This window comes from Mytilus galloprovincialis, chromosome 5 (assembly GCF_965363235.1).
Source record: "Mytilus galloprovincialis chromosome 5, xbMytGall1.hap1.1, whole genome shotgun sequence".
Taxonomy (NCBI): Eukaryota; Metazoa; Mollusca; class Bivalvia; order Mytilida; family Mytilidae; genus Mytilus; species Mytilus galloprovincialis.
Genome location: NC_134842.1, coordinates 88,473,088 through 88,499,502, shown reverse-complemented (window position 1 = coordinate 88,499,502; position 26,415 = coordinate 88,473,088). Strand labels below are relative to the sequence as shown.

Genomic DNA, 26,415 nt, shown 5'->3' with positions numbered 1-26,415 from the left:
CAAACAGAATGGGAAGGGATGGGAAATCCTTGCCAATCTTCCAAGATGAAATATTACTGTAATATGAAATTCAGATGCAACTACATGTATGAACATTTTACTAAAATAGCTTACTGCATGCTAATTTTAAAGTTTCAAGGAATTTCAAATTAAAAAGTACCTAAGATTTGATTTCAAAGTTCTTACTTTTTCTTTTGGTAAGAGGGGTAGTGGGTTGGCATTGGGTGGGGTGGGGGCTGAGGACATTGCCAATTGTGGTAATTCTATATTCCTTAATACGAAAGAAAACAAAAGTGCATCAATGTGATTTGTAATAGTTTCTATTTTCCTCATTTGTCTCACTTCACCTCCTGACCCGTCCCTCGTTCCAATGACCTAACAAATAACCCTATTTTCATCCGACTTAAAATAATTTTGAAGCATACATGTGTTACGCCTATATTCTGTATATACTGTATATATATCCAGCATCTAACATGATTTGTGGCTTGTCCTGATAGTGCTAGTTCATTTGTCCTTAGTCTTTTTGTTTTTATTCAGCTGTTTATTTTAGTTTGCCTTGGTTTTTCACATATACTCATTACACATCTTTCCAACAATTATAAGCTGTAGAAACTACTTCAATATTTCGAATAATTGGTACTAAAACATCCATGCATGTTTGCAGAAGGTTAAAAGATAGTAAATTTCAATGGTATTTATAAACGTCCTTCAGTTGAACTAAGATTTGATAAATTGAACCCCTGTTCTTAGTTTTATTAAAGTAGATAGTTTTTGGTCTAAATTAAAACAATAAATGAAGTCTTTTTCTTGCTATTTTTATAAATAGCATGTGTCTTTTAGATTTTTTTCAAAATTGTCAGATTTTGTAAAAAATAAACAGGTGTTTCTAAAAAGAAACTATACAGTCAAATTTTAATCTAAAAGTATTAGGAGATAGCAATTGAAATGTGATTTCAAAAAATGTAAAAGACAAATTGAGACCCATGAAGCTGCTCACTAGCTTGGTTACAAAATAGGGAAATTTAAGGTACATTCCATAAAAAAAATCAATTTTCTAAATTTTTTCCTAGTTATATATTAAGTTTTCAGATTATGAACTGACTATAAAAAAATGTCTTTTAAATGAAAGTCTCTTGAATGAATCGGTTTTGACAATAAATTTGCAATTTCAGAAAATGTAAAAGGAAATTGAAATCAGATAACCTGTTTTCTTTGCTATATTTCAAAATAGAGAAATTTAATTAAAAATAAATTTTCTGAATAATCTTCCCTTTAAATAACAAAGTTTAAAGATTATATGAATTGATGAAAATATTTTTGTATTTCATAAGAATGACAAGTCTTATTCATTAAATTTTCACAATTTCAATGAAGATACAGACTCATCATTTGCAGCTATCTGCAATTGAAAATAATTATGCAAAGATTATTCCTGTTAATATGGTTTCTGTATAAACAACAGGCATTTTGACTTGTTCTACTGTAAAAAGAAAATGTTAATAAAAAAGATTTAAAACAAATATTTAATAAGAGATTGGTCCTTGGTAACCTTAGTTTTAAAATCAATGTCAACAAAAATATTAATACTTTTTCTACTGAAAATTTTTGGAAGATATTAACCACTATTTGAAAAAAAAAATGTATTTCCTTTGAACAATTTTGTAAAATTTGTGTTAAATATAAAGCTAATTTGTTTTGTTTCAATAGTATATATAGTGATTTTATTAAAATATGGATAAAACCCTTTACAAAATAACATATTTAGAAATCAAATGTTTACCAAAACCCAACACTTTCAATTTTAACACCCTGAAATTTTAACTCTAATGTATTAAAAAATGCCTGTGCTGCTTTTAATTTATAAAATCTAATATAGTATACATATATAATCTTCTAGCTCATATTGGAATGACTTATACTAGTTATAATGGCCTTATACTAAACTTGCATCCAAATTTTAGTTTTAATTTTTGTTTGTTTTTCCGTTTCACGTTTCCTTAGACATTTTTTTTCTCCTTGGTAGTTTCCCCTAGTGACAAGCCAACCAATCATGTTCCTGCAACCAGTTCCACCATTCACCAAGCTCCCACCGAACACCGCCCTCTCAACCAACACAATATCCATCTTCATCACCAACATCTACATCCCGCCCACCAATTTATGAATCATCATCCGTACAACTGGGCCTCATTTTCATATCCATCCTCCATGTTGGAAGTGGTCGCCATGACATCAGAGATTGACACACTTGAGTTGACATCAAGAATCAAAGATGTGCTGCAGTTTCACAATTTGGGTCAAAAATTGTTTGGAGAAGCTGTTCTTGGGCTTTCACAAGGCTCAGTCAGTGAATTATTGTCAAAGCCAAAACCGTGGCACATGCTTAGTATAAAAGGGAGAGAACCCTTTATAAAAATGCATTTATGGTTGAGTGACCCTCATAATGTAGACAGACTTAAACATTACCAGAATGAGGTCAAAGGTATAATTAGAGTTTGTAATTGTACTAAATGACCATATATAAATTTCTGATTCAAAATTTTAAATTTTCTAAAAAGTTCTAAGACTATAGTATAATCAAATATTTTGCAAGGAATTCTTTGATAAAAAAATAATGAATTAAAACAACATGCTAGGTATTTTGAGAATGATTACTAGCTATATTGCAAACTGTGGGTTCTTTTATTATTTTGGATACCAATTTTCCTGAATTGAGGAAAAATGTTATTCCATCCAGATTTTATTTCTATGTTTTTCCAAAGTCTGAATACTAGTCTTTAGATGCTTTGTATTACCATAAACTTATTAAATTGTGGTTTATCTATTCCTATGAAATCTACAAAAATTGGTATCACACAAATATTAATGTGTACAGTAAAGGAACAATATGTTGATGATACAATAATTAGGGAATTTTCTTTCAACAGAAACTAATGATAAACCAATTTTCCAATGAATTCACATTAAAATTCAAATCATTGGAGAAATTTATATATGGACATTTTTACACAATATATCCACATCACATACAAAAAGAAATGTGATAGGTTTCTGAGTTATGACATAGAAAAAAAAATAAACAACTGAAACTTAAAGCGTAAAATGCAGAAATTTCAACAATAAGGGAAAATTTCTGCATATACAGTAGTTATTTTAAGCTAGTTATACAATGAAGCTTGTGTAACCTAATCACTTTAAGACTTAAGATTTTGTAAATTTTGCTAGTTTATATGTGTACAAGAATTTGTACTGTTTTGTTCCAACACCAAAGATTGCTTCGGACAGGTTGCACTGTATTTTAATTATGGTTAAGAAAAGCACTTAATATTCCAACATTTGGAAACGAAAGATTTTGCTAGTTTTGCTAGTTTATGTTTACAAGAATTTGTAATGTTTTGTTCCAACACCAAAGATTGCTTCGGACAGGTTGCACTATATTTTAATTATGGTTAAGAAAAGCGCTAGATTCCAACAATTGGAAACGAAAGATTTTTCTAGTTTTGCTAGTTTTTATGTTTACAAGAATTTGTAATGTTTTGTTCCAACACCAGAAATTGCTTCGGAAAGGTTGCACTGTATTTAAGTTAGATTGCAAAAATGTTGAAAAATATTGTTATTTATTACTGTAAATTCAGAAATTTTTGTGTTATTATTGCAACAATTAACAAATATGCATAATATTGATTTAGATAAAAACTGCAGCAATAATATCAACTTACAAAAATTTCTGAATTTACAGTGTATAATGTGATATATGATATGCACATGCACATGCCATAACTAACATACATTTGGTAGAGGAAGAGATACTAAATTTTTGTTTTTCATTTGTAGCTCAACGTCGTCGTAGAAGTAGTATAGATGAAAGATCATATGATTCATCCTCAATGCCAAAACGCCCTCGTGTGTTCTTCACAGAAGAACAGAAAGATAAACTACGTCTAGCTTACAACCAGGATCCCTACCCCAACCAGGGTACAATAGAATCCTTAGCTTCAGAGCTCAATGTTGGTGTCAAAACTGTTATAAACTGGTTCCATAATCATCGTATGAGAGCTAAGCAACAGCAGCATATTGGCAGTATGCAGGTTGGATCTAATTTTGGTGATGGGAATTCCAGCAATCCAAATATAAAGTCAGAACCCAATGATGATATTTCAATGCATAGTGATATTTCTAGCTTATCGGATGACACAAATCATATGTCGTCAAGTTTCCATGGAAACCAGCCAAATAATCAGTGGTTGTTTCCACAGTTTGAGCCAGCTGTCATGCAGAAAATTGCTCAGGAAAGGTCTCGTGAGCAACAAAATGGCTGCTCGGAAGAATCTGGTAGTCAGTCATCAGAAAAAGAAGAAACCAAAGAAGCCCAAGATGATCTTGATGATGAAGATGCTCCATCCTACCCTGTGTTTAATGATATTGATGAGAATTCAAATGATGCAGATCAGAATCCAAGTCTGATTGAACCTTGTCAAAATATATCTCCTGGTGTCAACAAACGCAAGAGGTCAAATCCAAAGTATGTTTCCGAAGGGAGAGAACTAGACAAAACTAAAAATAATATGTATGGTGGCATGTTAAAAAGTTGTGTTTCCAAAGATGAAGGTGTCGAAATGGACGATGATGATGTTGAAAAGGAAAACGAGTTGGGAAATGTAGATTTAAACTACAAAGCTCAAAATGGCCAGCATTTAAACAAAATTGTGAAACTTCAAAAGGCGATCGATTCACCTGTTCAGGATTGGGACGAATTTGACAATGTTTCAAGTATTGAAAAATTAAAGAAGAATCTGCAACATAGCCCACAGACAGCTGGGACGTGGGAATTTTAAGTGCACATGTTCTCGGAGAGTTAATGTTTTGCCTTCTACAAATGATATTATTGTGAAATTGTGACACAAATTATAAACACAATCATGGAAAACAGTATTTTATCCTTAAAGGGTAGCTTCTATATTTTTATATGAAAAAGTACATTTTTTATGTGTTTTTCCGTTTTTTGTCAATCATTGACATTGTGAGTTACAGTTGTTAAATTTGTGAATTTTTATGGCATATATATGTTAAAAACTTGTTGATGTATTTTTATTGTGAATTTTTCTCATTGTTCAATTTTATATATTTGATATTCATCATTTTCAAAAGATCATGTGACATTGGTTGCTTGGCAACAAATTAGAGTAGAAACATCATCTCAACCAAAGATCTCTAGTTGCCATGGAAGAATCATTTGTTTTCGTTCACTTTGTTATTCGCTTTGTTTATTGATAGAATGAAAGATATCTAAGCTATATTTTCGAATTAGTTGCATTTCAGTTTAAATAGATATAGACTATAAGATGCACCAAAAAAATGAATGCCTGTCCAAAGGATGGTTGTATTTTATTTGGAAAAAGCTAGATTTAAACTTTGAATAACCACCAACAATCCATTGCAACTTTAACCTTGACTACCTGTGACCTTTGTTTACATGTGTAATCATGAAGTGTCCCTTGGCTCTTGGAGTCTGTACGAATAAAGAACAGATCTCTATAGTAATAAAATTTGAAAAGGCTGACATTTTTTGGTATACTAAAACCGTGGATGGTAGCACAGGATATTTGCAGTAGAATTTGCCAACAGCTATTTTGGAATGGAAAACAAGTGCTAAAATGCTAAATGGACGGACAGTTATTTTTTAGGTTCAAAGCAAGATGTATATAGAATTATTATGTGTACAAAAGTGCTTGCTTCTCTATATTATCAAGACGCATTACTTCATATTTTTATATACCTTTATATATACTGTTTTCTGTTAAATCAAATATTTCTAATCCACAAATTTTAATCTGAAGTTGTTAAAGATATGTGAAGGAACTTTTTGAAGACATTATCATAATTAGCATAAATATGTTCAAGTTCAAGTTTTAGTAACACAACCCAAAGAAAGAATATTGATATTGTGAATTAATTCAATCATTTAGAAAATAGAAGGACTGAATAAAAGATAGTGTCATCTAAAATTAAAGTATTCAATACTATAAATAGTTTGTTTGAAAATTTTGAGGATTTTAATTTTGAAAATAAATGAGGCTCAGAAAGGGTAAATTAGATTTAAAATATAGCTTTATCTATTTAAAAAATAATTAGATTTATTAGGTTGTATTGAGAAAGCTTTGTTATGTATGTTTTTATTATTATTTTTATAATCTATGTTCCTTGTTTAATTCGTTCTCATACAAAATCCCAAATAGCTATGATTACTGTGAGTTTATCTATTTATTAAAAAATAATATATTGCCAAAATTTTAAGAATAAGTATTAAGAGATTCAGCTAACATTGAAACACCTGTAAATAGGTATGGTGAGCTTTTAACTTATTTGTTATATATTAAGGATCTTGAATTGGACTAAATAGGCTATTCCTCAAAAAGATTAAAGATATTTTTTTTTATTTTTTTTTTATTGGAACCAAAGAAAGATGATAGTTAATATCTTCACATTTACAGAGAATTTCTTATATACTAGTATCATAATTAATTTTAGGCTTAAGTTTCAATTTTTAAAGCTTTGAATTTGATACTAACAGTTAGCAAAATTAGGAAAAGCAAAGATCATTATTTTTAGGAGTTATTTCCCTTTCAAAAGGGGATGTAACTCCTGAACTAATTCATTTCATTCTTGACATTCCTAAAGTTAAATTTCATCACATTTTTCAACTTTTATGTCAAAGACAGAAAGGTATTAGTTACATTTATATCATTTTTACCAAATTATTCAAAATTGGCATTACAAAATGTTTTTAAAAACTAAATATGTAGATAAATCTTTATTTCTGTCAATATAAAAATCAATGTAAATGAAATAAACTTTTAAGATTTTTATTGTGGAATTAAAAGGTTGTTAAAATAGGTTTTGAAATTTTAGATATATTTTGCAGGTTAGTAAAGATTTAATAAGATATATAAAAAAAAAATGAAGTATTATTCTACAAAAGATATTAGTATATTATATCGTAATGATACCAAATCACGGTTGAAGGAAACTGCTCAAGGCTTTTGTATTTTTATTTTATTTGTGTCGTATATTTTTGGTTGTCAATTTTATTTGGTTGTTGATTACACTGCCAAGAAAACAAGTAAACAGTTGTTAAATTTACATAAATTTAGTTAACTACAAAAATCACCCTCATCCCCACTACTACTTGTTCAACTGGAGTTTAATAATAGATTGCTTGACAGAATTTAATTTCTTAGATTAAGAGCCATGATATGTATAAGAGATGCATTTGGTCCTCTTGTACTTAAAATTCTCCATGGATATTTTGATTGTTGAAAAGTTAATAGGTATTAATAAAAAGTAAAATCACAAAAATACTGAACTTAAAGGAAAATCAATTCGGAAAGTCCATAATCACATGGCAAAATCAAATAACAAAACGCATCAAAAACGAATGGACAAGAACTGACTTGGTACAGGCATTTTCAAATGTAGAAAATGGTGGATTAATAGACAACAGTAGTATACCACTGTTCAAAAGTCATAAATGGATTGGGAGAAAATAAATCTGGGTTCCAAACTAAAACTGAGGGAAGTTTACCAATGGTCTAATAGCATTTGTTTTGTGTTAAATTGATTTTACACGATAAACTCACTCGTATGCATGCAAATGTAAAATGATATTAAATTCCCTAAAACAAGCTTTTGATAGTTACAATAAGTTTTGATTTTATATGAAGGCTTCGATTCAGTCAACCAGTTTGAAACATACAGTAATGTCCACAATTGTCCATCCTACTAGCCAAATAAAGATTTGGAATTTCATATTATTTGATAAAAGTTTCAGTGTGTTGGGAATGTTGACTCCTTAGAACTACATAAAGATTTTTCATGCTGTTCATGGGGGTTAGGCTTTTTAAGCAATACAAATTTTTGTGCAAATTAAACTGTAAAGATTTTATTTGAAAGGTGCCTCAAGCATCCATTGTTTTAGTGAAAAAGGGATGTTTTACCAAAAGTATGTAATTTGTCCTCAAAACAAGAAATTTGTCTGAACAGATTTTAAATGCAATTTTCCATTCAAGAAACTATAGGAACAACTGAAAATAGATAAAAGCAAAATATTTTAAACTCCAGGAGGACACGTAAAAAATAATTTAACATAAAATCTTGTAAATATGGCTTCTCTTATATATCATGCTTTTTAGAGTTATAGCTTTAGAAAACAATTATATATTTTAAGTATTATTATATTATTTTGATTGACACAAATTGATACATAATGTGTTCAGATTGTATATTATATCCAATTGCTCCATTTATTCAAAATTGTGTATTCTACAAATTTTTGTTGATTTTGCTTCAATTACATGTTTGAATGGTGGAATACCTGTTGTTCTATTTTTACATTGATTTACGCTTGAGTAATTTGAGCTTTTTGCAGAGGACGTTTTAAGCACTGTAAAGATTTCTGAATAATATGTAATAAGAAACTATAAGAATTTCCTGACTTTTCTGATTTGAAAATAATGTTTTAATTATAGATAATCTACATATTTTTGACAGTGAAAAGAAAATAGTAGCTCTAGACCCTAATTTCTTTGGGTGTCGAAATAACAGAATGGATTTGTTTGACTCCAATTAGTTTTGGGAAATTTCCAATTTTTCCTAGAATTTTCATTAAAATTTATTAAGATATTTAAATTTAGATGCTCAAACTTATCTACACAATTTCCAATATCCAGAATACATAAACCTACCTTTCTCTTATCTCTGCATATAAAGCATATAAAAAAATGTATTTCGTTGAATATTTGAATTAGTGGTTCACCTGTACCCACTAACCCACAAAAATTGGTATCCAAGGAATACTGTTGAAGCCACAGTATACATTTGACCAAAAAAAAATTCACCATTTGTGTTTATACAATAATTCGTTGTAACATAGGTTTAACTTGGTGCTGTGCACTCTGAATAATTAACTTCTACAGATGAAGGTTGTTATAAGCTTATTTTTCAGTTCTCAACAGGATTGTTTTTTTGCTTTAATAAGCTGAGTTATATTTTTTGTTTTAGCTATAGAAGCATTTAAAGTGCCTAAAATTGATGATTTTGTTAAGTTTTGTTTATTATTATTATTTTTTGTACAGATTTTATGTGCAATATTGAATTATTTTGTGTTCGTAGTTTTAACAGTAGAGAATGTTTTTGTTTATTCAGTGCTATATACAATTGAGAAAACATATTCACTGCACGGAAATCTTTATATGACACAAAATTACATATAAGAATATATTTTACTTCATTGTATTACTTGTATAATTGCATTGTATAACAATAAATTTAACAAAACATTAGGTAAAATTTTTGTTATGAAAAATACCATATATAGATAAATTGATATTCAGAATTATATCTGCAAAATTTGATTCAAAATCACTGTGCAATACAGTATATTGTGTTCAATCAGTTTAATTTCTCTTTTGCTTTACTTGTTTTCTCTACAATGAATATTTCCTTGTGCAATAAATGGCAATCTTTGTTTTAATGGTAGTAAAAAGGAGGTAATATTATTCCTTTATTAAATTGAACATGAATTTTATTTTAAAGTAAGAGCTTCAATTTTTTTCAGTAAGTTATGAATTTTATATTAAAATTTAATTTCTTCAGAAAAAATACTTTTGTTTTAACTCCTTGTTTTGTTTAATTATTCATAAATCCTAAAAATTGGACAAAAGCTTTAAAACAAAATTTGAAATCCAGCGTAGATTGTATAGATTTTTGGACAATCATCTGAATCGATACTCCAAAAATGATATTGGTTGTCAAAATTGAAAATCAAAACTGTTATTTAGTTAAGAAAAACATTGTTTAGATTAGGTTTAGTTTAGAAAATTAATCTGAGATATATGCCTCAAATTTAGACAACATGATACATTAGATTAAAACAATATTTTAAGGTTACATTTTATAAACATAGATTAAGTGCAGTTTTTCTGTGTGCATAATGTGAAAATAAAATAAACAAGTGTAGTTTGTAACCAGACAAATTTCCTTATTTCTATAACCAGACATTTTTGCAACAGTGAAACAGCATAATTATAATTTTCAGCATTTTCTTATTTTCCTAATTAAGATATTCAAGGAATAGTTTGTGTATTTTCCCTCATTTCTGTTTTTTTGCAGATTGTTTATTTATGTCTATCTGAATGAAAAGCTGGCTTTTTATGGTTGTTACATGTATCGTAAAGACTTTGTTAGCAGTAATCATTGTTATACAAAAAAAGTTCATTTAGGTTGGAGAAAATTGAATTTAAAATGCAATTGTATAGGACTGTTATTTCATCTTCATGTTTTAGGCATTTTTGCTATACATTTCCATTAGAACATCTACCGATTACATATTTATAGCGCATCGCACTTATGTTTATGTGGTACATAAAAAATATATTTATATGGTGCATCAAACATTTATATTTGTGTTGAACATCAATGTAAAATGAATGTATACAATTGGAAATGTTCAGCTGTATAAACTACTTTCCAACTTACAGCATTAAGTTGCTGTGAAGGACTTTAAACACCCTCAACAACCTTCTGTACAAAACTCAAGGTAGATGGCATCTATTAAATTAGTTTGATAAAACAAAATGGTTGCTGCTTACAAAGACCACAGGACTATCACATGTGTTACTTTCTGTGTCAATACACAAAATTGACATTATTACATATATTTGTTGAATATATAATATACATATATCTTTAAAAGTATTTTTGCACATGTATGTGTTCAGTTGCACGAAATCAACATTTAATCTCATCCAGTCATTTTATAACACAAATCATCAACGTCAGTTGTTAATGCTACAATTTTTTGTTATGCAGTTGTATTTTTGTAATATTTTATTTTAACTATTTTACATAATCAAGATATTTACTTTTTACTGCCTGAATATTTGCTGATATGTATTGTGAAGAAGGAAAGGAAATAACTTCTTTTAATTCTTATGAATGTTTTAAAAAAGGGAGATAATTTCTTTGAATCCTTATGAATGTTTTAAAAAGGAAGAAATTGAAAACTTAAGTTACTGGTTGTCGATTGACTGTTAGACTGAAATATTTGGCAATGCTCTTTGTTGATTGTATTATAAAAACGTCAACATAGAAAGTTTCTACAGTTGATTGTTATTCATCTAGAACAACCTTCTGGTAAGAGTTTGGCATTTTTTACCTCTTTTTTTGGTACTATGTATCAAGGGAGATAATAAATTTGTTTAAAAACTTTAGATAAGTTGAAAGAAATTTGGTGAAATTTCTAAATAGACAAATAGCTGAAAGCAATGTCATGTTCTCCTTAGTTTTCTGATATGAGAACTGAAGCAATTTCATAAATATCTTACACTTAAAAGACATTTGTACGATATTTAAACGATTCATGAAGCATTTGCAGGAGTGTATATTTGTATGTGAGCAAATTGTAAGTAATATGCATATTATTTTAACAGCTTTAAACTTATCTGCTTCATTTCACAGAAATGTTTTATACAACCACACTTAATTAGAACTAATAAAACGTTCATATGACACAGATTATATATTCCATAATCACACAAATGTTTATTCTGAATTAAAAATAACATTATCAGAAAAGAATTTACTTCAAACAGATTGTATTACATCTAGTCTTTTTAACTATAACAGTGCATTTATATTTTTGTTCAGGTAATATATATAATTGCATTACTGTTGATTAACAATATAGGTGCTTTAACATTGAATAAATCTTTCTATATATACTTGTACTAGTTGTTTGTTTATTTGTTCTTATTTAGAAAGGTTACTATGAACTGAAGCTGTGAGAATTTTTTTTAATAAAAACCCTCTTGATTTTAGTATCACCTTGTCAGACTATTTCATATTTTAAGCACATGTACATGTTGCAGTCTAAAATAAGTACGTGAACAGATTGCAGTCTAAAATCAAGTTTCAAAGATATCCTCTAGATTTTTATGAGGAGTTGTACATATAAGGTACATCGATAGACAAGCCATAGGGATTCTTATATATTCCCCAAAACTTTGGTGGTTGTAGGGGTATACTCTGGAAAGACATACCAACTAGAACTGTTAGTAAACTTACTAAAAGATATCCCTCGATTTGAGTATTTCCTTGTTAGACTAGGATCATTCTTTCAGCAAATGTATAGGCTGTAATCTAGAATCAAGATTCAAAGATATCCCTCTAACTGCTTTGTGGGACATGTACATACAATGTGCATGGATAGACTAGACATGGGGATTCTAATATATTCCCCAAAACTTTGGTAGTAGATGTATTAAAAAAATCTGGGTTCAAATTCTATATGATAGAGCAAACTAGAACTCTAGTTTACCAAAAACAAAGACACAGGGGTCATCACAGTTTAAATGTCCGATCAAAAGTAATGGCCAATAGTTATGAAAGGTACCAGCATTATGATTTAATACGCCAGACGCACATTTCGTCTACATAAAAAAAAATCACCATTTCATATTCAAAAGACAGTTTTAATGTTCATTGTTTTCATTGTTTTCACCAATAATAAAGTAACTATCAGCCCTGCAAACTATCTTGATTTATGAGGGGTATATCCCATTAGAGGAGTTGGCCTAAATTTTGAAATTTTCTTTTATAATGAACTGAACACCTCAAAACAGGCGTTCAAATTAGTAAAAAGGGTATTTAACCGCATGCATACTCATTTAAGCAGTACAATAGTAGATTAAAACACTTATGACAATATGAGAGGAGATTTTGAAAAATTGGAAGGTATATACTCTCCCCACTCCAAATGATTGCAGATTTGTTTTGAAATTTGTTGAAAAAACTCCCATGGTAAATAGTCACTAAACTTTTAGGAACACAAGAATAATAGGGATATTTGATATATGCTTGATTTTCACTACCCTTACTTTCTGTTAACATGCATGCAGTGGGTTTTCGCAATTTCATTAATACCTCTTAACTAAATTTGAGCTGGAACTATTATACTTATGATATAATAGCTTGGTCCGTTTCTGTGTGTGTTAGTTACATTGTAGTGTTGTGTCGTTGTTCTCCTCTTATATTTATGCGTTTCCGTCAGTTTTAGTTTGTTACCCCGATTTTGTTTTTTGTCCATGGATTTATGAGTTTGAACAGCGGTATACTACTGTTGCCTTTATCTAGGTATATGTTGTAGCAGGTTTGTGACGTACCTTGACGTATGTGTACAGTGTTTTGAAGAAAGGGTATAGTACATGGTAATTTGCCATTTGTAATTGGTAATATTCTTGTAAGCAGTATGCATCGAGGGAATCTGGTCTTGTATCCAAGTATGAGAACCTACGATTGTGTTGTTATTATTATTATCTTATAAGTCTTTGAAGAAAGGATTGCAATACAAATCTTCAAAACCTTTCTATTTTTACTACCACAAAATAACAGTTTGAAGCAATTTCTCAACACCTGATATTCATACATTTCATCTGTAAATATCATTGGTAAATTGAGGTTCAACTGGTGGCATTTGTAGCTCAAGTCATGGGTGTGTATCTGATGAAATTGATGGGTTTACACTTTTTTATACACCACTACATAATATTTTAACCATAACCAAATAGTTATAACACTTTCCACTTCGATGAACTATGTAAAGTCCACTGTGGGTTTGACAAATTGAGGTTTTGTTTTTTATGCGAATTAAATGAATTTTTATGATGATTTTTGGCATGATATTAATGACTTTTCAAACTTGTCAGGCGTAACTTGTCATAATTTTACACGTATGAATTCATTAAAAAACCAAATTAAATCATTAAGCTAATAAATGTCTTTATAATAAATTGTCAGTATGAAAGTGACAATCTATAAAATCTTAACAGTCACAATAAACAATAAAAGGTTCAGAGGTCAAGGTGTCCACCTGTACTTAGGATTGTCTCAAAATTACTATTCTGATGAAGGCATTAAAAGTTTGTATTGGTATTTTATTCTTTTCTCTAAAAAAAAAATACTGGTAATAATTATCTCCGAAAAGCAGCTTATAAGATGAGACACATTTTTTTATTCCTCAGGCACCGAATTTCTATTATTTTTCTCAAGGAAGAACTTTTTTTCACTACTATTGTTTAACACACAGGACCAAGATATATATTTTTTTTTTTTTTTACTTGTTTTTTTCCAGACATTTTGTTTTCTGACTCACCATTTTTTTTCAAAATTTTTTAGAACAAAACAAATATTTAAAAATCCATAAACTCCGTATAAAAGGTAAATTGCTTTAATGACACAAAACCATTAAAAAACATATTAAAATAGTGTTCATCTTTAAAACAAAAACTTGAACAATCACTTTGATTTCACTAAACATAAGCTATTGAATATATATACTACCATATCATTACACTGCTCCCATAATTATTTGAATAAGAAAGAATTCAACTATACCAGACAGCACCTATTTATGGTAGTTTTTAATACTAATAACCAAACTTAAGATATCATTAAAGGTAAGCTATCTAAAAAAGTGTCATATCTTTGTTTTCCATGAAGATTATTGGTCATGCAATTATCTTGTTGATTTTTGCTATGAACTGAGCTAAATAGTCTCTAGTTTATCTGTCCTGACTTCAAAAGTAGAGGGCATTATATGTTTGATGATTTGTTCGTCCGTCCATTCTTTCGTCTGTCCCTCTGTCCATTCGTTTGTCTTGTATCATGTTTGACTTTTTAATTTGGATAATTAACCACGAAGTTATGGTCGCATCAACTTGGAACATAGTGCATATGTTAATACTAGTAATATGACTGTTCAGATTGTATGCCAAATTACGGGTTTGATCTGGATTTGATGCTAAACTGAACGTGGGAAATGTGATAGTCGTGGTGTGACACTGGGTTCCAATATGTTTTGTTTGGTGTACACATCTATTGTTACAAGCCAGGTAGAAAGGGTAGAAAGATCAATCTTTTCAGCTTATTTTACATTTACAAGTGTACCATGTCTTTTGTACTCCATTATTAGAAATTAAAGGATGTATTTATTGTTAAGTTAAAAATAGTTCCATCAGGTAAGACGTGTATGGAAGTATCTTTGGTAAAGAAACCCATGTCACTATGTTGTACTAGTATATCTTATTTGTCTGATAAAAATCATCGTGATAACTAACGATCATTAAAGCATGTGGTGACGTCTGTTTTAATTTGGCGTTTTTGTAAAGATTTTTAGAATTAATTTAATCACAATTGTGACAAGTTTGGCCTTGTACGTTTGCGTCAACAATTGTTAGGTTATCTGCTAAAAAAGTCCGAGTCTCATTTCAGAATAAGTAAAAAAGATACTAAGCAAAATGACAATGATATATAAATTAACAAAGGACTTCCAGCAGTTTCTGACATGCCAGCTTCAAACCTCAATTAAACTGATTGAAAGATTAAGTCTTCATCATATGAATATTAAGTAAAATACCTCCTAGTTCAGCGAAAATGGACGTCAGACAAGGAACAAAACCAGTACAGTATAGAAAGCTACAAAAGACCCCGTTTTGATTTCATACGTTGCACGTTTGCAGGTGCGTTTAATTCCGATCTTAAATGACTAGGATTGGTGAAGTTCGGTGATTCTCCCCGAGCACTCTGGCTTCCTCCAACAAATAACAAAACTGGTCATCAGTGATCAAAGTAGTGTTTAATAAAAAAAATAATCTATCAATCAATCTTATACTGCAGCGATGATGTTTTCTTATAATAGGAACATATTATATTAGTAAAACTCCAAACATATAAAGTAAACTTCTCCCATCCTTTGAGAATGTTTTTTTGAATTTTTGAAAAAAAATAAGGCATTTATACCTCAGGAATAGATTACCTTAGCTGTATATGGCACTACTTTTAGGAATTTTTGGTCCTCAATGCTCTTCAACATTGGCCTTTTAAACATCTTTTGATTCTAGCGTCACTGATGAGTCTTTTGTAGACGAAACGCGCGTCTGGCGTAAATATAAAATTTTAATCCTGGTATCTATGATGAGTTTATTTGTTTGTAAAAAAATCTTAATTTGTTTCTTACATCTAATGTATTCCCCAGTTACAATTGATGTACTATATGTTTTGTGTAAACACCCAGAGGCGATGGATGCTACTAAAATACATTATACATTATATCATTGAAAGTATCATTAAATTATGTATTCCGGATTGGCAAAAAACAATCACACATTAATAACACATGCTAAACTGTCACATTGAGTCAAGCATACGGATTGTACAATTGTGTAAATTGTCAATTGTTTTGTCAGCAAAGCTTATGATATAGTATACCAGGTGTGGAATGATCCTAGAGGGTTAAAATGGACAGATCTTAGTGACGTGTTTGTAATACAACGCGATTTTACTGTTCAATATTGTCTGACTTAGAAAGTGTAGAATTGTTACACGTCTTGTCTGTGGGAAGTGAATTTACCTAGCCTATACTATCTCGTTCGGTTTCTTGATTTACTTCCTTTTTTTTGTCGTTTGTATAGTACATTGATAAAATCTTTATAGTTTGTTTGATTCATCATTGTTACTATGGTATATAACTTTTAAAGTTGATGTTCTGCGTTTTGAATGTTATGTAGACTATTATATTATTTGTTTGTGCGTTTCTCTGTGATGAGTGTTCTGGTGTGTTTGTGTGCTGCATTTCTGGCACGAGGTGTTGTCATTTAAGCGATTTTTATGCCCCACCTACGATAGTAGAGGGGCATAATGTTTTCTGGTCTGTGCGTCCGTCCGTTCGTTTGTCCGTCCGTTCGTTCGTCCGTCCGTCCATCCGTTCGTTCGTCCGTCTGTCCCGCTTCAGATTAAAGTTTTTGGTCAAGGTAGTTTTTGATGAAGTTGAAGTCCAATCGACTTCAAACTTAGTATACATGTTCCCTATGATATGATCTTTTTAATTTTAATGCCAAATTAGAGTGTTTACCCCAAATTCACGGTCCACTGAACATAGAAAATGATAGTGCGAGTGGGGCATTCGTGTACTGGGGACACATTCTTGTTTTTAGACTGTCATATAAGCGAAATGTTTGGCCAGCCATAAAACCAGGTTCAATCCACCATTTCTTTTTAAAATGTCCCGTACGGAGTCAGGTTTATGGCAGTTGTTAATAAATAGTTCGTTTCTATGAATATTGGCGTTTGTATTTGTTGCACTTCAGTGTTCATGTTGTTCTTTTGTTTTTCTCTTATAGTTGATGTGTTTCCCTCGGTTTTAATTTATAACCCTGATTTATTTTCTCGAAACCGAATTATATCTTTCTAACACCAGTAGTCTTCTGTTGCCTTTATCTGACCCTGTCGGGTAGTTCATTTAATGAAAAGTCACTAAAGCCAGACATAATACATTTCATCTGCATCGTCTGTACATGTGTCGTCTGCTTCTAAAACATTAAGATTCAGTCTGGAGTCAACCTAGTTTTCAGATACTGTACTTATTTTTGCGGTGTATTTATTTTCACGAATTTCGCGGTTGATTTATTTTCGCGAAAATAAATACACACGAATCTAAATAAAACCTTTCAACTGAAAGACAATAATTATAAAACCGCGAAAATAAATACCCGCGAACGTGTTTGAAATACAGAATTCGCGAAAATAAGTACCCGCGAAAAAAGTACAAGTACAGTATATATGACTTCATCACACCTTTATGGAATCGTATGAAATTTTGATGGAAATGTTTTTCATGGTTAAAAGACAGTATTAACAATATTAACTGATCCATTTTTACTGAACCAGATGCGCATTTTGACAATAAATGTCTCTTCAATGAAGCCCGAGGCCAACTATTTTAAAATTCAAAACTATAATTAAAACTTGAAGAGCTGATAGAAGCATAAAGGACAAACGTAAAGCCAATAATGACTTGAGACCATCAATTCTGAACGATTTTTGCCAAGTGCGGCTAGGGTAAAACATCATGACACTAAAGTAAAAATATGAAACATTTGATTTCTTTTTTTTTCCAATTTTTCCTCATTCATTGACTTAGTCCTATTGCTGTTCAGCTTTTTTAGACATCTATAACTTTGTCAAACATTCATAGACATTTGGAAATAAGCACAACTGATTGGAATAATCAGAAGAGAGTATGGTATATAATAAAAATATATGAAATTTATATATCCGTATTTAACTGTGAAACTGACCTCGTGAAATTTCACAGAGACTTTTAAAAAGAAAATATAGTTTCTAAAGCAACCTATTGACTATATGACTTTTGGACTGCTAATTACCATTTATATACAGTCTGAGCTAAATTATTGGATATAATAGACCCTTCTTATCTTCACGAAATAATACAGAACTTGGAAGGAAGCCCCCTAAAGAAAACGCATCGCAAGATTTTTTTAATATTTTTCTGCTTTTAATGGTAAATGAATTTCATTCTTGCCAGTCAGCATTCCGTTTGCGGCATCGACCATTGTAGGATATTACTTGCTTGGAGAATACACATACATCCAGTGAATTGTGTTTTCTCATTTTCTATGTCTCTTGACAAAATAACATTAACACAATTCCTAAGAAACTTTCAAAATTTATGTGGAAGGAAAATTTTTCTAAAATTTTGACATTCTTTTATCTCATGATTTACAGAATAATAAAGTAAATTATTATGTCTGTAGAAATCTCACGCTACGTAAAATTTTACATAATCTTACATAATTTTATTCATTATTTATATTTGTCATATTTTCATTAATTATTATACTTTTATTTCACTTAAGGACATATTTGAAAAGTTTTGTAGTTTTTCATTCGTAATTGATAAATTGTGTCTTGTTTCATCAAATGATTCAATGTATCATTATATATATTTAAGAGATATTTCTGGTATTTTTTTCAAATTATGACATACAATAAATAACGTACGTTCTATTCCTTCATTTATTTTGTAAGATTAAAACTTTGTTCTAAATCCAAGACACCATCTTAAGCAACAGTTACTGGTCGAATAATAACTAACACCACCCATTACAAAGGGCAGTGGTCGAATTATAACTTACCCCACCTTATAGGACCTGTGAATACCGGGATATTTTAAACATGATTCTTATTAAAGTTATTGAAGTGCTTATAATGTTGTAAATCTAAGGCGCATTTGTCTTTTTCTATTTGATGTAATGCACAAGACTGGCTCGTATGGTCAAGGTTATTTACGTAACTGTTGAAAGTTTATAAAATAAAAAAAGCGAATCTCAAGGGTTGAAATCAGGAACATCACGGCAGAAGTAAATGTCGGAAAGGGCGAAAATGTTTGCCTCGTAACAGGCCCCTAACAGTCAGTTTTTTCCTGTTGTAAGAGTTCGTTAACATGTCGACTTAATACGCAGCATCTTTACTATACAAATACTGTCTCTTTATGTCCGTAATATGACCGGAAGTTGCTCCGTATGCATCCTGCACTACAAAACAGACAACGGTCTTTAATTCCATGACTTTCTTAAAATGACCTGTAGCAAGTCAGGAATATGGCAGTTATTATCAAATAATTCGTTTCTATGTATGTTGACCTTTGTTTTGTTGCACTTTAGTGTTACTTTTTTTCCTTGCTTTCCTCTTAAAGTTGATGCGTTTTCCTGGGTTTTAGTTTGTAACCCTGGTTTGTTTTCTCTTTATACATTTATGACTTTTAAACATCGGTATACTACTGTTGATTTTATTAACTGCCAGACGAAAGTTTAATTGACCATAATCATATGTCTGCTATTAACAGCAGAAACCCTTTAATTTGAGATTTCCAAGAAATACGAATGTCACTGACTTAAAATTATTTCTGTCAATTTCAGATAAATATAAGAATCTGCAGGTTGAATATCAAGAAGCTGTGAAAACAGCACAGGAACAGAAACAATTGATTACCCAACTGGAAGAAGATCTCAGAAGTGTCAATGCTTTGTCGTCAATGTTTAGAGGTACACCGGAAGGACAGAATGTACTGACACCTGGTGGGGAGGCTGAAATGGTAGCAGAGGTAGTGAAAGATGTTGCAGCTCCAGGTAATATATGCGGGGAAAAAATATTTAAAAACAATGAAACTATTTGAAACTACAATATGATTTCCCTGAATGTTAGTGCACTTTAGATTAGCTTTTAAAGTAAGGAAAAACAATCCAGCTGCCACAATATGTTGACATTATTATGTTTCGATATTTCAGTTGCAATCACCATAGATCCTGCCAGCAAAACAGCTGCTGATTCCCTGTTGCCTATAATACAGAGCCAGCGAGAAAGGTACAGACTCAGAGCACAGGAGTTGGAAGCAGTAAGTATGCTTATATGGTACTAATGACCGCATAGCTGTACCTAAATCCAATTTGTTTAAGTGCAAAAATTTGAAAAATAGTCCTTTATCACATCTTACTCAATATCCAGACGCTTTTTGAATTATGCTACTTAGAAATGTAAGGTTCGGAATCTGATATCATCCCCTTTGTAGTCAAACTTCGTTTTCAACCGACCCTTATTTATGTCAATGACAATCTCTATATATATATTGATGCCAATAAATTTATGAGACAGTCCAAACTGTATAGCTAGTATCCTTAACTTCGATTGGACATATCAGTACCTATGAAGCAACAAAATGGATGTTTGTTAGATTTTTCTATTATTGAGATTTCGATTTAAATGTTTATCTGTAGGTATCCATTATTTTTCTACTTTTTCTTCTTCTTAACTTTATTCAGTTATTGTAATTTAGGTTCAAGGTTGATTTATTGGTCCTTACGTAATGTTAAAGTAAATTGTGACCTTTGTTATTTGCATGTCACTGGTGTGTCTTTAATAGATGAAACGCGCGTTCAAAATTTGATATCCTTGATGATTTTTTATACAATATTTTCAGCAAACCCTTGGTCAACAACAGCAAGTATCGTTACTCCAGAATGAAATTGATAAGCTGAGGTCCGATAATGTGAAGTTGTATGAGAAAATAAGATTTCTACAGAGTTATCCACAGGTAATGTGTTAATAATGTAAAAGAAGCAAAGCGCGATTTATATCGTGTATTTTTAATATACATTAGGTATTGACTATGGAAGATATTCAAATACATTGCTATTTCATTGCATTCAACCTAAAGTCATTTGTAAAACATTGCAAATACTTTCGTGTCTCTCCTCTATTGTGTATTGTTGGTAACTATGATTTGATGGTATCCGTTTTTATATTAAATGAAATAGTACAAACACAAATGTTTATTGCTATTTGGTCTGCTAAAATCTGCCCCTAGTATTTGAATGATGTTCATACGTGGAAATATGTTTCAAGAATCCCCTATTTCAGATATATATTGCAACCCTTGATCATTTTTTTTATATATTGATTATTTTCTTTAACTTAGAAGTCATGTTTTTACCAGATTTGCAGCTACCCGGTCTGTCGATTAAGAATTGTTTAGTCTATTTATAGAAGTGTCAGAAATATACTATGTTTATTCTTTATGGCCCCTCACCTTCAGAAGCGTTTTTCAGGAGGGGACGCTCATGGTCGACTATGTTTTAGCCCATGATGTACCCCAAATTTCAAATGCAGAAGCAAATTATATTTTTGCTTAATAAAAGCAGTAATGAGTACTGTGCATAGATGCCGCGTTGTCATGTGAGGGATACAGATGATAACTATACTGAAACTTGCATACTGATCTGGGACATAAAAAAAGGCTTTACAATAAACAATAAAGTTTTTTTTTCTTCTGTTTTTACCAGATTTGCAGCTACCCGGTCTGTCGATTAAGAATTGTTTAGTCTATTTATAGAAGTGTCAGTAACTCAAAATTTGCATGTGAAAAAGTAAAATCACAAAAATACCCAACTCCGGGAAATCTCAAATTTTTAACAAAACTTTATTTGATATGTTTTGAAATATCAGATGATGTTAGGATCAAAATATACATTTCAGTCTAAAACTAATCAATAATAAGTCTATATTGAACCTTTATTCGTCTAGACTAAAATTTAAAATAATATCTATACAGAGTAAATCAACAAGAGATGACGGAACTGAACACAGATATGCAACACATTATGAGGAGAAACTGGACCCCTTTTCTAAATTTAGCAGAACGGTATGTATATGGCATGTCATTGTTTAGCATATGTATTATAAAGGACACTCAAATGAAATGAATGTTACAAACTCATGAAAACTATTTAATAAGATGCAAAAGTAAACCCACATCTAAATGTAATATATTTTTTAGTTATGCTTAACTGGTGTAAACTTGAAGTTTTTAAAGTGATTTGCTGGTCACGTTAAGGAAATCACTTTTCTAACATATTTCCCATTCATTTGTTTGTTACTTTTTATGATAAATCTGAGAGTCCGAAAGAGATTTCGAGAAATTAATTTGAAAGTGTCTAGTTCTTTTTTTTATTTTCACAGATGTACTCGTAAAACAACTATCATATGTTATTTATTTTATCTTTTAGGAAAAACAGAGGCGATACATGAATCTCAAACCATATGATAAAATTACTCTAAGCATGGTAAGAACAAAATCAGTTTTGTCGTGATATTGATATTGCATTAAAAATACAAGTAAGTTAGTGTAGAAATAATCGCTATTGGTAGGACAGGGATATTTGAGTTGCACTTAACGTTGCATTAGCATTAGCAAATATAATGGAAAGTGTGTGGCATGCGTCCTCAGTAAGGGTTTATTGGATTTAAAAATCTTGCTTAGTATATTATGTAAAAGTATATGATTATGAAGTTTAAGAGAAACCCCAGGATACGTCAATTGATATGCGGTTGCTATTTTTATGCCCCATTTATGTTTTCTGGTCTGTATGTCCGTCCGTCTGTTCGTTTGTCTGTCTGTCCTGCTTCAGCTTAAATTTGGTCAAGGTAGTTTTTGATGAAGTTGAAGTCCAATCAACTTGACATTTAGTACTCATGTTCCTTATGATAAGATCTTTCTAATTTTATTTCCATATTAGAGATTTAAAACCATTTTCACGGTCCATTGAACATAGAAAATGATAGTGCGGATGGGCATCTGTGTACTAGGGACATATTCTTGTTATAAATTATTTTGTTGGTCCTGCAACTCAAGTGTTATAAAGTCAAGGTTCATTGGCTGTTAATGTTATGCATAGTTTAGATGTAAAGGGGGACGAAGAAAATAGGACATTCAAACTCATAAGTCGAAAGCAAACTGATAACGCAAAAGTAAAACGAAAAGCCACTAAAAGGCAAACAACAGTATTCAGAACTCAACATAGAAAACTAAAGACTCATATAAGTATTAACCTGGTGATAAGTCTTATTGTTAAAAAGTGCTTTATATTAACTAAGCTATTCGAAAAATTATCTGCTTGGTGGTTGAAACAGTTGATTTGAATCAATCAATCAACACAATTAAAAAAAAAAAGTGTTTTTATAATGCGTTTTAAGTTACCATCATCACACTTCGAACAATTGAAAAAGTACAGAAGATTGTTAAAAGCTAAAGTTAAATATCAAAAATACTGGACTCAGAGGAAAATGCAAATTGGAAAGAACCTTTTAATTTTTTTTTAAATAAACCGATTGACTTATTACAGGCATCTCCTTATGTAAAAAAATAGTGGATAAAACATAGCTTAATAGCTAGCTTGACCTCTCACTTGTATGACAGCTGCTAGAATTTCCATAATGTTGGAAACTTTACAACTAATTGGCATTGACACATCAATCCAATATAATAACTGAAAGTCAGTATGTCATTACTGTACAAATTATCACTATATCAGATTTCTGCATGCCTTAGTGAATATTATTTTTAAACATCGATGATTATTTGTTTCCATTGCATACTATTTTATAGGGAAGATTTATCCTGGGAAACAAGACCGCAAGGACAGTGACGTTTTTTTACACACTACTTCTTCATACGTTGATTTTCTTGGTAAGAAACATATTGAGAAGGAGCCAGAAAAAAAGTCGTTATCAACCAAAAATGGTTTTATGAGTTGCATTGAATGTGCCTAATAGTTGTACAACGATTTATCAACATTTATACTTGTACACTGTTAGATACATTTCTTATAACATTGTTAGGATTTATAATGTTCTACTAATTAAGGTAAACTTTTCTAAGATACAGGCTGCTCTTAATTGACTAGGATTGTCAGTTTTCCTATCGAAGGTCGGTGGTTTTCTTATGCCGTCCGGCTTCCTCCAACAATAAAGAATGCCCACCAAGAAATAGCCCAAAAGAGGCGCTCAAAAGTGTTGTTTTCGAGGAAAATTCAAAACGGAAAGTCCTAATCAAATGACAAAATCAAAAGCTCAAACATATCAAACGAATGGATAACAACTGTTTATTCCAATACATACTTTAAAGAATCATTTTATGATATTATTGAATGTGCTTTATGTGTTTTATCTTTTTTAATTTAGGTACTCTACAAGTTAGCCCACACAGAATCGTGTAAACGAGACATGGCTGCTGATTGGCACGAAAAGTAAGTCAGATTGATAATTAATATGTGGTAAAAAAATTATCCTTGCAGATTATACCGTTGGTTTTCCCGTTTGAATGGTTTCACATTAGTAATTTTTTGGGGCTCTTTATAGCTTGTTGTTCATTTGGTGTGAGCCAAGGCTCCTTGTTGAAGACCGTTTCTTGACCCATAATGGTTTTCTTTTACAAATAGTGACTTGGATGGAGAGTTGTTTCATTGGCACTCATACCACAACTTCTTACATGTATTTGCATTTCTTTCATATAACAATTGAACATTCGTTTCAGACAATTCTCTGTTAATTGTAAATACATTGTATTCTTAGGTCTAACAAAAACAAATTCATCATTACGATCATTTGACAAACAGTAAGCCATGGATTAAGGAAATGAGAGTTTGATAGAAGACATTAAAACACCGACCGTGAGAAGGCTGTTTATCCTATCAAGGTGGTTTAAAACTCCGATCATCAATATATTTAATTGTCTTAGGTTGTGAAATAGAAATAGTTTTGGCTTTAACATTGTACTATTTTAGCAAAATTAAAGTCACATTATCTAAAGCATATTTGTTTTTCTTATAGATATGCAGATCATATGATGAAAGTTCATGGACATGCGGACAAACATGGATAGAAATGTATATTTAACTTATACAAAGGCAAACACAATAAGACGGCCAGGGATAGATGTTTTTATACATTGGAGTATGTCAAAAGTACGATTATATTGTGGATGCTTTTTGTATCTTGGCTCTACCCATCAAACTAACACAATTCAAATAATGAAAGGGAAACTGAAATGAGTCTTCATGCTTTAAAATCACCAATTAAGTTTGTAACAAGGTATTTAGGTTTTTGACAATTTTGAGAAATGAAAATTAAAACCAACATTTAATGTTAATTTAAAAGCATGAACCCGTTTTGCATTTGATTATTTTATTTTTATTTAAAGAACAGTTCAGATTCATTTGAATATTTTATATCAACTGTTATCTTTTAAACAATTCAAATTGAATTCTGGTCTGATCTACAGATTTATTTTGAAAATATTTTCAAATGGTGTTAAGTCTCTTTTTTTAAATCTATTCTAATTTTCATAATTATGATGATATCTGTGATTCAACAAATATTTGAATCGAAATGAAAAAAAAAAGTTGTACATCAAAATAGTATTTAGATCTTAATATTTTGAGTATTTATACAATGCATACATATTTACAAGGGAAGCTGCTAAAACAGGACTATCTTGCTTATTTCTGTTATTTTTTATTAAATAATTATACTTGAGCACCACAATACATCTGAAGTTTCAATATCATTTCCAGACATGCATATATATATATTGTAATATAGTTGGGTCCAATTTTTTTTCTTATTTATATTGTTGGAGGAGATTGTGTTAAAAACTTAATTGTTCTGATGAAATTAAAATATATTCACCATTATTTGATACGTCTGTTACATTTTTCTTTGAATAAAGAGAAAAAAGCTTGTGTTTCTCAGAGTATTTTTGCTATTTTGCATAGTCCATGGCATTGCTGTACAAATCCGCTCAGAAGTACAGGGGAACAACAGAATATACGCGATACTGTTAACCATCAAAGTTTAAATATTATCCTTATGGTCTTTTTTATTAAAGAAGACTCTAACAATTTAAAGATGAAGAACAATTCAGCTCTCCTTTGGCACCGTTTGCGAATTTGTTTTTGCGGAAACGATAATAGTCCGTTGAAAAGGAAAGATAAATTGCTGACCCGTGTTAAGAGAGAGCTATATCTCTTGCACGTAAAAGACACCCTTGTAGATTTCGAAAAAGAGCAGGCTAATGCCGCTACAAGGCAGCACTGGCACCCGCAAAGTGGACAGGGTTATATAGCCAGAAAACACAATTCAAGTTTGAATTTTTATGGCGTCACTTTT

At 30.6% G+C, this 26,415-nt stretch overlaps 2 protein-coding genes across 6 annotated transcripts in view; both read left to right on the top strand.

The window, feature by feature from the left end:
* Positions 1–11,786, top strand: part of LOC143076647 (homeobox protein cut-like 1) — an 84,423-nt gene extending 72,637 nt beyond the window's left edge. For 4 of the 5 annotated variants that reach the window (XM_076252487.1, XM_076252486.1, XM_076252485.1 and 1 more), the window contains exons 16-17: positions 2,027–2,485; positions 3,838–11,786. In XM_076252487.1, the coding sequence (XP_076108602.1) occupies positions 2,027–2,485; positions 3,838–4,838 (1,460 nt within the window). In that variant the 3' untranslated portion in view covers positions 4,839–11,786. The remainder of the gene's footprint in view (positions 1–2,026; positions 2,486–3,837) is intronic. The other variant, XM_076252488.1, reaches the window with a different exon arrangement.
* A 978-nt stretch (positions 11,787–12,764) lies between these two features.
* Positions 12,765–25,129, top strand: LOC143074190 (protein CASP-like). The gene is made up of 7 exons (XM_076249739.1): positions 12,765–12,792; positions 19,833–20,042; positions 20,202–20,308; positions 20,891–21,004; positions 22,476–22,532; positions 24,430–24,494; positions 25,078–25,129. Exons 1-7 carry the CDS (start codon positions 12,765–12,767, stop codon positions 25,127–25,129), a joined length of 633 nt encoding a protein of 210 aa, XP_076105854.1.
* The last annotated feature ends 1,286 nt before the right edge of the window (positions 25,130–26,415 follow it).